This window comes from Nanorana parkeri, unplaced genomic scaffold (assembly GCF_000935625.1).
Source record: "Nanorana parkeri isolate BGI_ZX_2015 unplaced genomic scaffold, ASM93562v1 scaffold2303, whole genome shotgun sequence".
Classification (NCBI taxonomy): Eukaryota; Metazoa; Chordata; class Amphibia; order Anura; family Dicroglossidae; genus Nanorana; species Nanorana parkeri.
This window is the reverse complement of record NW_017308571.1, coordinates 92,081-104,370: the sequence shown is the minus strand read 5'-3', so window position 1 is coordinate 104,370 and position 12,290 is coordinate 92,081. Positions and strand designations below refer to the sequence as shown.

Below are 12,290 nucleotides of genomic sequence, written 5' to 3'. Positions count from 1 at the left end.
ACAGGAGGACGCTGGTTTGTGTCCTCCCGTTACCCTAAGGAGAACTATGAGGCGAGTGATTTCCACTCATCCTCATAGTTAGAGCCGACCTGTGACAAAGAAACCGGGATTCCGGGAAACCGCTGACTGACGGAACGGACGGGGGAGGGGGCGGGTACCCCTGGCTCTGCCCCTAGATAGGCAGAGCCAGCTGTCACTCACGCAGCTGGGTGGATCTCGACAGTAATGTCGGGATCCATCCCGGCTGCGGCGCTCATAGTATTCGGATCGCTTGTATGGTATCAGGCATCGCTGCCTGTTTTTAAAAAACGGCAATTTCCCGCTCGCGCGCGCCGAGGGGGCGTGTCTGAGCGGACGTCTAGAGACGCCCGCTCAGATCTAGAGAGCTCCGGGCCGGCCGTTTTTCTACTACGGCCGGCCCGGAGGCAGTTAAGGAGGAACTTCAAGATTTGCAGTAGGGCTACCCCCGCACTACAAGGGATAAGTGCTCGTTTTGTCAAATAAAGCAGATTTACTCACATGATCCTCTGTCCCACCCAGACTGATAGACCAGTCCCCGCAACCTCTTCCCCCCTGGGTTCTGGTGGTCTAAGGACCACTGATGTCACTACGTCTAATGCAGGTCCATTGACTCGCATTAGTCGTGAGGACACCGAGGGTCATTCCACAGCTTGAGCAGAGAAGACTGTTGAGTGCCGAGTGCTGCGGGACCGAGGATCAGGTAAGAATATCTTCTTAATTTGCGTTCCCTTAAAGGAGAACTATCGGGGTAAGTGTTTTTCCCCATAGTTCTCTTAAGGGTAACGGGAGGAAACAAACTAGCATCCTCCCGTCACCCTAAGCTCAGTATACCGCGAGCCACAGCTAGCGGTATACTGAGACTGCCGCAGCCGAGACGGATCCCGACATTACTGTTGAGATCCACCCAGCTGCGTGATTGACAGCTGGCTCTGCCTATCTAGAGGCAGAGCCAGCTGTACCCTCCCCTCCCCCGTCCGTTCCTCCAGTCAGCGCTGGCGGATCGGAGCGGGGAAAGGGGGAATCCCTGCAGGGAGCCGTGAATGAGAGTCAAGGCTCTCTGCAGGGACATGATCGAGAAGTGAGTGAGCGAAGGTATGTGTTCCCTCACTTCCCGATCTACTGAGCCGACCTGTGACAGTTTCATTGTCACACGTCGGCTCGAACTATGAGGATGAGTGAAAATCACCCAGCTCATAGTTCTCCTTCAAACCAAAATGACCCCTTAACCCTTGCTGGGCAGTGGCGGCCCCACTGCAGGAGTAAGTTTTATAAAATCCCGAAGTTCTCGTTCAAAGATGATATGAAGACATTAACCGGCTCTCAGCATTTCATAGTGGTGTAAGTGAGCGCCAAGGCAAGGTTTACCCTCTATGTATGGGTATGTGCCATCTAATGAGAGCATGCATGTGGGAGTCTGCCTCCCAGGGCCGACCCTATAATGAGGCAGCCCGAAACTAACCTGTAAAGTCAGAATGCGTGCCCACCGGGTCTGGGAATGCGGCGGGGGTTTGAGTCAGACCTGGCACTGACGTGTCAGTGTGTGTTCTGTATTACAGATGGAGAGGAAGTGTTTTTATTGTAACATTGAAAGAGAAGTAAAGATGAAGCTAATTATTGATCTGAAGATGTTTATAATGATGAATGAGACGTCATAATCCGAGACTAAAGCTGCTGAACTATTTAACCTCTGAGGAAGGCGTAGTCTTTAACCCCTTCATGACTGAGCTTGTTTTCAGTTTCTGTTCCTGACTGACTGAATGCACTTTTTACATTTTTGCTGTGCGATTCTTCCAAGTCAGTAATATACTTTCTTACAAAGTGCACCCACTCATTACAGATAGGGCTATATATTTATATCACATATGTGTACCTAACGCCTCACTTAGGATTAATAAAATATAAAAAAAAGAGGAAAAAACTTAAAGAAAACACTTTTTCCCCAGTTTTGATTTGTAGTACTTTTAACAAAAACAGCGCAGCTAAAAAAAATACAATAAATACATTCATTTATTTGTCCTTTTTATTTGGAAAAACATCGCATCCCGAGGATTTTATAAATGTCATTCAGTGTATGTTGTTTTTTAGAGGACAGATAAGGCTATATACCAGTAATTATATCAAACATGTGTACCTAAAGCGTCACTTAGGATTAATAACATATTAGAAAAAGAGGAAAAAACGTAAAGAAAGCACTATTTCCCCAGTTTTGATTATTATTGTTTTTTGCCTAAAAACAAAAAAGCCAACATTTAATTTTTTTCCTCTAAAACCTAATAGTGGTTTGGTTAGGTGGCCTACAATGTCACCGTAACTAAGTGTCAATAACTGTCACACGTAGTGACAGCGACGTACTTTGAACACTGCAGCAATAGAGTTACAATTCTCCCCTGCTAACATGAATGGGTTAAATGATCCGTAATACAACTACATGTTATGTACTATTATGTATGATGGATCATTTAATCCATTCATATTAGCAGAGGATAATTGTACATCTATTACTGCACTGTATTATATATGTAGTACATATAGAGCACACACTGCAGACAATAGATTTACAATTTGCTAATATTAATAGTTTCTTCATAGGGACGCCCCCTTGCCCTCACTCACTGCTCGATGATGGTTAATATATTTGTATATATAATTTTTTTTTATTATTTTTATTTCTTTACACTTTTATTTTTTCATACTTTACCTTTTTCCCCTCACTTTTTTGTCTATTATATTAAGCAGCCACTATGACTACTTGATAATTTTATTATTTTTCTTAATTTTTTGTTATTATTAGGCTGCTTAAAACTTAGGAGCAGCCAATAATAACCTTAGTGACTGAATCTGCAGCATGTCAGATTCAGATGTCACTAAATACTTCTGATTGTTCTAAGACAGGGGTGCCCACAATTTTTGTGTTAAGATCTACTTTTCAAATGACCAGCTACATGAGATCTACCAATAAAAAAAAACCTCCGTCGCTCTCTCTCTCCTGGCTGTCTCTTCTCTCTCTCTCTCCTGGCTGTCATTCCTCATTTTCTCTCCTGGCTGTCTCGCATCGCTCTCTTGGCTGTCTCTCCTTGCTCTCTCCCCTGGCTGTCTCTCCTTGCTCTCTCCCCTGGCTGTCTCTCCTCTCTATCTTTCCTGGCTGTCTCTCCCCGCTTTCTCTCCTGGCCCACCTTGCTGTATTTTGCAAACAGTGCAGTGCAACAGGCTGTGTAAACTTATATTCTTTGATATAATACATATCACTACAACCCCCAGTATCCACCAGAAAGGTGTCGGGGAGCTCAGCAGACTCGGGCTAATAGGTAATCATGTGCGCACAGCTAAATAAATATACCAACATGGAATAAAGGGGCCGCCATTCCTGATCTACCAGCATCAGCTTTGAGAGCTACTGCTAGATCACCATCTACCTAATGGGCACCCCTGATCTAAGAACATCAGATGCCTGATACAATGTGTTTATGTTTTTATTACAATGATACAAATGTTTCATTTTGCTACAGATTTCTAGAACTATATAGCAAGATGAAACTTTTGTATCATTGTACACATAGGGATCTGTACAGAGCTGTCAAAACATTGATGTAGCAGAGCGGTTCACAGGGCTCTGTTGTCACTGTCAGATTTCCGATCGCTGACAGCGATTAGGTATCTGTAAAAGCTTAATTCTTTCATTGATGAATGAATTAAGTTTTTACAAAAGCTAAATTCCATTATTAATGGATGCCTCAATAGAGGCATCTACTAATGAACGGTAACCACTGATCTCCGGCTTTTAAAAGCTTCAAATAACTGATTACGTACAGTGTACGTGGTCAGTCATTTAAGCACTTCATGCTGGGCATGTACAGTGTATATTATACATCAGGTGTCCCTGTGTAGTAATGACAATCTACAAACAGATACTACTAGATAATTGCCGGCTTTGTATTCTTTGCATACCTTGATTTCCTTTTCTTTCCCCGTTCTTCTGACAGCGGCCATTTTGACTAAGGGCAGAATAATACATCTCCCTTTACTTCCTGGAACTCTGGCACATGTGACTAGGACATGTGCCCATGCACATCATCTCAGGGGAGGAAAATGCCTTTCCCTGAGATAGCGTGAGATTACAGATTAGATTTCACAGCAATGCTCTGCTGATGTGACCTTCCCAGGATGCAAGGTTTGGGCACGATGACAGCATATGTGCCAAAGTGGACCAGGAAGTGGAAAAAAAATAAATTGTAAGTGAAATGAAAATATGCTTGTTTAGCTAATGAATGTCAGATGATTTCATATCGGCACGCAGAGCTGTGTGGTGATGTGATTTTTAGTCAAAGGGGTAAAGGTTCATCCAGTGCTTTTCTTATCTCTCTAGTTATCTGCGTCAGCTTTCATATCAGACCAGTTTATCTCTTTCACTTCTCTTTCTATCACTTCCATAAGCATCTCAACATGTCTGTTGTGACTTGTAGGTGGATACGTTTTTGACTTAAAGGAGAACTATGGGGTTATGGCTTTTCCCCATAGTTCTCCTAAGGGTAATGGGAGGACACAAACTTGCGTCCTCCCGTCACCCTAAGCTCAGTATACCGCGAGGTACAGCTCCCTATATACTGAGACGCCAGAGCTGAAACAGATCCCGACATTTATGTCTGGATCCGCCCAGCTGCGTGAGTGACAGCTGGCTCTGCCTATCTAGAGGCAGAGCCAGCTGTACCCGCCCCCTCCCCCGTCCGTTCAGCCAGTTAGTGCTGGAGGATCGGAGCGGGGAGGGGGGAATATAGCCCCTCCGCTGTCACGGCTCTCTGTCGTGACAAGATCGAGAAGTGAGCAGCGCCGGTATGTGTTCGCTCACTTCTCGATCTACTGAGCCGACCTGTGACAGTTTCATTGTCACAGGTCGGCTAGAACTATGAGTGTAGATTTGTTCAAGAAACGTTTGGACAATTTCTTGAGGGACCGTAATATCAGTAATAACCAGTATCCCTAAGAATGAGATGATGCGTGGACCTATATGGGTTGGACTTGATGGACGTATGTCTTTATTCAACCCCAAATACTATGTGACTATGTAACTATGAGGATGAGTGAAAAGAACTCACCTCATAGTTCTCCTTTAACCTTGAACCTTGAAAGAGTCACTACTTGTTCCTTGTACTCTACTTTATCAATACCGCCTTCCTCAGACCCATCTTCAAGATTGTCCAGCCCCTGTAAATCCTCATTGGTAGGTTCACATTCCACAAATACGTCACTTTCCTTCTGCACTTTACTCTCTTCCTCGGAAGCATTGGACGCAGGAATAAAAAGATGTCTTTGTAAACAGTGAACTCATTCCCAATGCGAAGAACAAACCTTTATTTAACAATGAGATGTGATGTTCGTCCAACTGTACAACTCAGTTCAATCACATTATTATCACTGACTGCCGTAAAGTCTACGTTTTAGTTCTTTTTCCTACTGCTTCTGGTAAGTCTTTGAGAACCTTCAGATTGCTGTTCCTATTTTCTCTATTACCAGCTCTTCCTTGTCCCCATTATGAGGGGGTTCTTGGGTCTAAGAGTTCTTGGGTCTAACTACCCCAGTTTGTCCAGAGACTGGGAACCTGGAGTGATCAGAGTCTGAAAATTCACACGAGTCACCTCGTCGTCTACTTCTGCGTCGCCTTGACCGTCTTCACTCTCTCTTTTCTGATAAACCAAAAATTCTCCCCTTTAGCCGAAGCACTGGAATCTCGCTGATATTAGATTTGTTTAGTTTGTCTAATATTCTTCGGTAATCATTCAACCTCCTTTCAGAGTAGAGCCTCTTGCTTAATGAACTCAGTGTTTTCTGTGGGAATGCACCGATACCGAATTCTAGTATCGGATGCCGATACTGAGTAGTTGGGCAAGCACTCATTCTCGCCCAAATGCTCCAATACTTATCCCGATACTGGTACTTCCTGTCAAAGGGAGATTCCCTTTTGCCAGTAGTGCCGTGAGGGAGCATGAAGCCGGCTTCACTTGCTGTTAGGCAGCTTGGCTTCCGGACCAATTAAGAATCTGGGCAGCACGCCATGACCCGCCTCACAGCTTCCTGATTAGCTAGGAAGCTGGCTTCACTTACTGTCAGGCAGCCTGGCTTCAGGGCCAATTAAAAAGCTGGGCAGCACGTCATGACCCGCCTCCCTGATTGGCTAGGAAGCCGGCTTCACATGTTGCTAGGCAGCCTAGCTTCCTGACCAATCAGGAAGCTGGGCAGTGGATCATGGCGTGCCGCCCAGCTTCCTGATTGTCAGAAAGCCAGGCTGCCTCGCAGTGTTGCAAGAGAACATGAATTCAACCCTGATAATTGGGGCCCACAGAACCTCGGGATGCCGGTATCGGTATTTCGGTATGTGCGAGTACCCCAAAAATATATATATCAGTAATCATACTCGATATCGAAGAACCGGTATCGTTGCATCCCCAGTTTTAAGAAAGTTGTTGCATTTTTTTTCAACACTAGCTGCGATCTCCTTTTCTATTTTTTCTAATTGAATTTTTTCCCCCTCATCTATCAATTCCATAACCCGCAATCCATGGGTAATACCTTCAGTCTGCCACTTTGCCAGAAATGGTTCATTATGGAAAGGTCTAGACCAGGGGTGCCCATTAGGTAGACGGTGATCTACTAGTAGCTCTCAAAGCTGATGCTGGTAGATCAGGAAGGGGGGGAATGGCGGCCCCTTTATTCCATTTTGGTATATTTATTTAGCTGTGCACACATGATTACCTATTAGCCTGAGTCTGCTGAGCCGAGCTCCCTGACACCTTTCTGGTGTATACTGGGGGTTGTAGTGCTATGTATTACATCAAAGAATATTAGTTTACACAGAAAAATACAGCAAGGTGAGCCAGGAGAGAGAGTGGGGAGAGACAGCCAGGAGAGAGAGGAGAGACAGCCAGGAAAGAGAGAGAGGAGAGACAGCCAAGAGAGCGTAGAGAGACAGCCAGGAGAGAAAACGAGGAATGACAGCCAGGAGAGAGAGATCGAGGAAAGACAGCCAGGAGGATGAGCAAGAAGAGACAGCCAGGAGGATGAGCAAGGAGAGACAGCCAGGAGAGTGAGGAGAGACAGCCAGGAGAGTGAGGAGAGACAGCCAGGTGAGAGAGGAGAGACAGCGAGGAGAGAGAGCGAGGGAGTTTTTTTTTTGTTGGTAGATCTCATGTAGCTCATCATTTGAAAAGTAGATCTCAACACAAAAAATCATGGGCACCCCTGGTCTAGATGGTGTAACTCTCTCCCTTAAACCTAGGGCTGTCCCTATAATTACTTTCCTATAATTAGGGGGGTGGCCACAGCACCCCAGGTTGCTAAGAGCTCTCAGCAAACTATGACACCCTGCCTGGCTTTCCATCCAGCTCACTGATGTCATCGATTGCCAGAGAGCTGAGTGGGACACTCTGGCGGGACGCTGAGCTCCAGGCAATCAGCAATTGATTTTGATTACCAGGGTGCATTTTGTTGTTTCCATATGGAACTTGTCACATTGTAACCATATGATAGACCAGGCAGCTATGACCTTGACATTACACCATCTCCTCTCCCTTCCCTATCACGTTATCACCTCTCGTCTTTACCCTTCTAATCATTTTTATTACTATGCTGCACATCCTTATAGTTCTTTTTTTGTTCCTAGAATTCCCAGCTCTGAGTTCAAAGGTTCTTCAACACAAAAATTAGTTTTCAACAGCAAGATCTACCTGCCTAAATTTCCTGGACAACTGAAATTTTGGTTGTTTCACCTCATCCTGTTACATTCTCCAAAATATGAAATAAATAAAAAAAATCGTAATGGGCACAGCGGGTGTACAGACTCGGAAACTCAGCACAGGGATGGTGGGATTCCCTCATAATGGGCACAGCAGGTGTACAGACCCAGGTACTCAGCACAGGGATGGTGGGAGCCGCTCTTAATGGGCACAGCAGGTGTACAGACCCGGGGACTCAGCACAGGGATGGGGGGAGCCCCTCATAATGGGCACAGCAGGTGTACAGACCCAGGAACCCAGCACAGGGATAGTGGGAACTCCTCATAATGGACACAGCAGGTGTACAGACCGGGAAAACTCACCACATAAATCCAGTAGAGTCACATGGTTTAGTCTTTGATCTTTTGCTTCCTAATGGTATACACTTTAATGAGAATACCACTTTAATTAATGAGTCCATGAGAAATGGAAGAAACCACCAATTAATTTCTCCTTGTACACATTTGTGTTAGGGTTGTGGTGTGGGCCCGATTTGACGAGGAGGACCTCCCTTGCAACCCCGTCTGTGACCACTGGGGTTTGTTTAAACAGTGTGCGCAGGCAGGGGGTGCACGGGTGCCGGGTGCTGATCCTGGGTTGCTCAGATGAGTAGAGACCGGATGGAGCAGTTGGTCGTTAATCTCTCCAAATGGGAAGTCGGGAGGCAGACCGGATCAAACACAACGAGGATAATGCAAAGAGTCATCAGGAAACAAGCCGGGTCGATAACAGGCGGGCAAGGCAGTACAAGGGATAATCCAAAGAGTTGTCAGGAAACAAGCCGGGTCGATAACAGGCGGGCAAGGCAGTACAAGGGATAATCCAAAGAGTTGTCAGGAAACAAGCCGGGTCGATAACAGGCGGGCAAGGCAGTACAAGGGATAATCCAAAGAGTCATCAGGAACCAAAGCCACATCACAGGGTTTTCAAGGAGACAAGAGCGAGGCACAGACATCCACACAGGCTGAAGATCACTCAGCACTGAATGAAGGATCTGAGTTGCCTTATATAGCCCAGGGATGGGTTATTGCGCATGCGCTGGCATGATGACGTCACCGGGACGTATCCGCGTAGTGACGTCACGCCGCGTGACCCCGCCAGGTCTTCTGGCGACTGCGCCTGCGCGGCCTGGATGCGACGGGGGACGTCCTCTCTGTGTGCGTCCCCGCACTGGAGCCCGGATCGGGACCCGATATGCCCCACGGACCGGGCCCCGCCATGGCCCACGGACCGGGACCCGACATGGCCCACGGACCGGGACCCGACATGGCCCACGGACCGGGACCCGACATGGTCCACAGACCGGGACCCGGCATGGCCCACGGACCGGGACCCGACATGGCCCACGGACCGGGACCCGACAATTTGTGATAATTGTTGAACTTTGTTTGATTAAAAATGTGCATAACAGAAGGAGACCATCGGGGGGGATTCAGTTCTCTCTCTCTCTCACACACACACTTACCCCAGTCATAATAATGATACTGAGGGTCCACGCAGACAGGACACGGGCTCTAATCCTGCATTGGCCCATGAATGTTTCCCGAGGTGTCCCGCAGATATACTGGCACTGAGCACAAAGTTCCTCCCTTGTTATGTTTCAGCCCACATCTGACTCTAATAGAAGAAGGATTGAAGGACAATTGTAAAACTTATTACATATTAACTACACCATATAAATATTAATATCATGAGTATAAACCTTTACTGGGCGATGTAAAGTTTGCTCTGTGTATCACCAACAGTAATTTTTTTAATATAATACCTGTTTTCAACTATTTTCATCCTTTGTTTCATCTCAGTACTGCTGATCTCCTGCCCCCTTTTTCAAGTTAATTGCTTTCTACGTGCACTTCACGTAATACTACTTTTAATGGATATTGCTATTTAGTTTTGTCTCCCAAGGAAATTGCCTTGGCGTTGTAAGAAAATAAGTGTAACGTGAGTAAAAGATGCCTTAACCTCGGTTATCACCTTTATGCGTACGACCTTTATGTATTGTTTTACCTGAACAAAGAACAACGTACATTCATATTTGGTCGGCTATATTTTAATATGGAGAATGCGAATGCTATTGATATAAGCAAACATAAAGAAAAGGAAATAAAATCGCAATGAAAAAACTGCTACTTCCTCCAATGCGGCTCAGCCCGCTGAAGAAACTTACTCATGGGTGAATGAAGCCTTCACAGCTGAACTTTAGTCAGTCCATAAATGGAAGTGTTATGTGACTCACCCTCAACAAGAATCTTCCCATAAGATTATATAAGTGAATTTCACCTATTTTTCTGCATATTATTAACCTGTCCAATCCTTCCTTCTATAGACAACTTAAAGACCTAAGACTGCTGCTGGGTGCCGCCATCTTGGATGTAAAAGTCACCCGGGTGTGGAAACCACTTACCTTAATGGAATGGCACCCTTGCTGGCCTGGAATGCTGCAGAGAGACTCCATAACAAAAGGTTACTTTGTTTATTAGAGATTCTGTTACTGTCAAGTTGTCACCTCTCAAGTTTCTTGGACATTCTTCCTGTGGATCAGTGCCAAAACCTGAACCCCATAGTCAAGATGAGGCCAGAGCAGTGTTTTGTAAAGCGGTGGAATGATGGATTTGTCTCTATAATAAATACCCTTTTTTATGCACCATAGTAATCCGCTGGCTCTGTTAGCTGCAGACTGGCATTGCATGCCGTTGCTTAGTCTGTGGTCTACAAGGACTTCCAAGTCTTTTTCCACCTCCAATTTCCCCAGAGGAGCAACCCCTAATGAGTAGCTTGCATGTACCGTGCGCCCTTGTTGCCATGGCGCCCTGTGCGACCGCACTGCTCGCACACCCCTAAGGCCGGCCCTGACCGGTATGTTTTTAGCACCCAGATGCTTGACTTTACATTTTTCTAGCTTGAACATCATCTGCTATGTAGTTGCCCACCCCCCTGCTTTATCAAGGGCTTCCTATAACCTTGCAATGTCCTTTGATGAGTTTATTACCCTGCACATTTTGGTATCATCAGGAAACACCAAAAATGGAATCATTAATACCAACATATCATGAATGAATGGGTTAAACAGTATTGGCCATAAGATGGAGCCCTGGGACACACCACAATACAACCATACAATCTTAGACCAGGCAGAAAATGAGCTATACCTATTCGTCCAGCCAATTTTCTCTCCATTTATCCACCATTTCCTCAATGCCGATAGACCGGAGTTTGTAAAGTAAATGTTTATGGGGTACAGTATCGAATAGCAAAATCCAGATAAACTATGTCCACTGGCTGTCCTCCAATTAGATTGCTACTCAGGCCCTCATAGAACATTAAAAGGTTGGTGAAAAATACTTAGATTCAAATTTGATTTGGCTTAAGAGGAATGAAAGAATGGGCTCATATATTTAACTGATGCCTCGTGCTTTTGAATGTATGGCCTTGGAATAGACATACATCCCTTTGCTTTGTCCTTGAAATCTGAAATTTGACAGAACTTTAGTGTTAGCAGCTGTTAAAGAATGTCGAAAGAAGCCTGTCTGTCTTTTAAAATAGGTTTGTAGTATGACATTTAGAAGTTCATGACTTGAGAGTTTTTTGAGTCGAGCCTTATAGAGAAAGTATAGAAGATCATACGTCATTGTGTGGTGAGAATAGACTTCCAAAGTATACGACCTTATAAGATTAGCCAATAGCTAATGTCACAATAGGAATATAAGCAGAGAATACCTCTGGGAAAGGGGGCGCATTACATCACATTACATGACACACAGAAGAGAACTCTACATGAGGAGAGAAGAACACCCCATAGAAGAAGACTTTGTTTTTACACCTGTTTTGAAGACAATTTTCGTCTTGAAATCCTGACGCAGACTCTTCACAGGCTTAGCTAACTTCCAACCGCGTGGTGAATATTCAGAGTACACTACAATTCTGCATTAACTTTGAACTATATTTTTGAATTATCGATTTGCATATTCATTTTTGCTATATCATTGTATGCTGTTGACTTTATGCTATACAATTAAAGTCACAAGTTTTTTATTAAACAACTGGACATTCTTTGATGAAGATTATAATCACCTTAAGACGCTTAAAGGAGAACTATGAGGGGGGGTGCTTTTCACTCACCTCAGTTCTAGCCGACCTGTGACAATGAGACTGTCACAGGTCGGCTCAGTAGATCGGGAAGTGAGCGAACACATACCAGCGCTCGCTCACCTCTCGATCCTGTCACTGCTCTCTGCCGTGACAGGGGAGGGGCTGGATTCCCCCCTCCCCGCTCCGATCCGCCAGGGGACGGGGGAGGGGGCGGGCACAGCTGGCTCTGCCTCTCCAACAGTTTCCTGAATATAGTTGCTTACCATTCCTTAGAATACTTGGCATGCTATTGATTAGGGATGTTCAGATACCAAGTACCGTACTCAGTACAAGTACAAGTGTAAGTACAGATACTTTTCCAACTCCAGTACTACACTAGAGAAAAATTCAAAATTTATAATATATATATATATATAT

The 12,290-nt window shown here is 45.1% G+C and overlaps 1 protein-coding gene across 1 annotated transcript in view; it reads right to left on the bottom strand.

Annotated features, from left to right (window-relative positions):
* LOC108801329 (NXPE family member 3-like) overlaps window positions 1–12,290 on the bottom strand; it is a 27,965-nt gene that overhangs the window by 13,457 nt on the left and 2,218 nt on the right. Inside the window, exons 2-3 of the mRNA XM_018573254.1 lie at window positions 5,590–5,699; window positions 5,155–5,323 (exon numbers count right to left, since the gene is read on the bottom strand). Coding sequence (XP_018428756.1) covers window positions 5,155–5,323; window positions 5,590–5,699 — 279 coding nt within the window. The remainder of the gene's footprint in view (window positions 1–5,154; window positions 5,324–5,589; window positions 5,700–12,290) is intronic.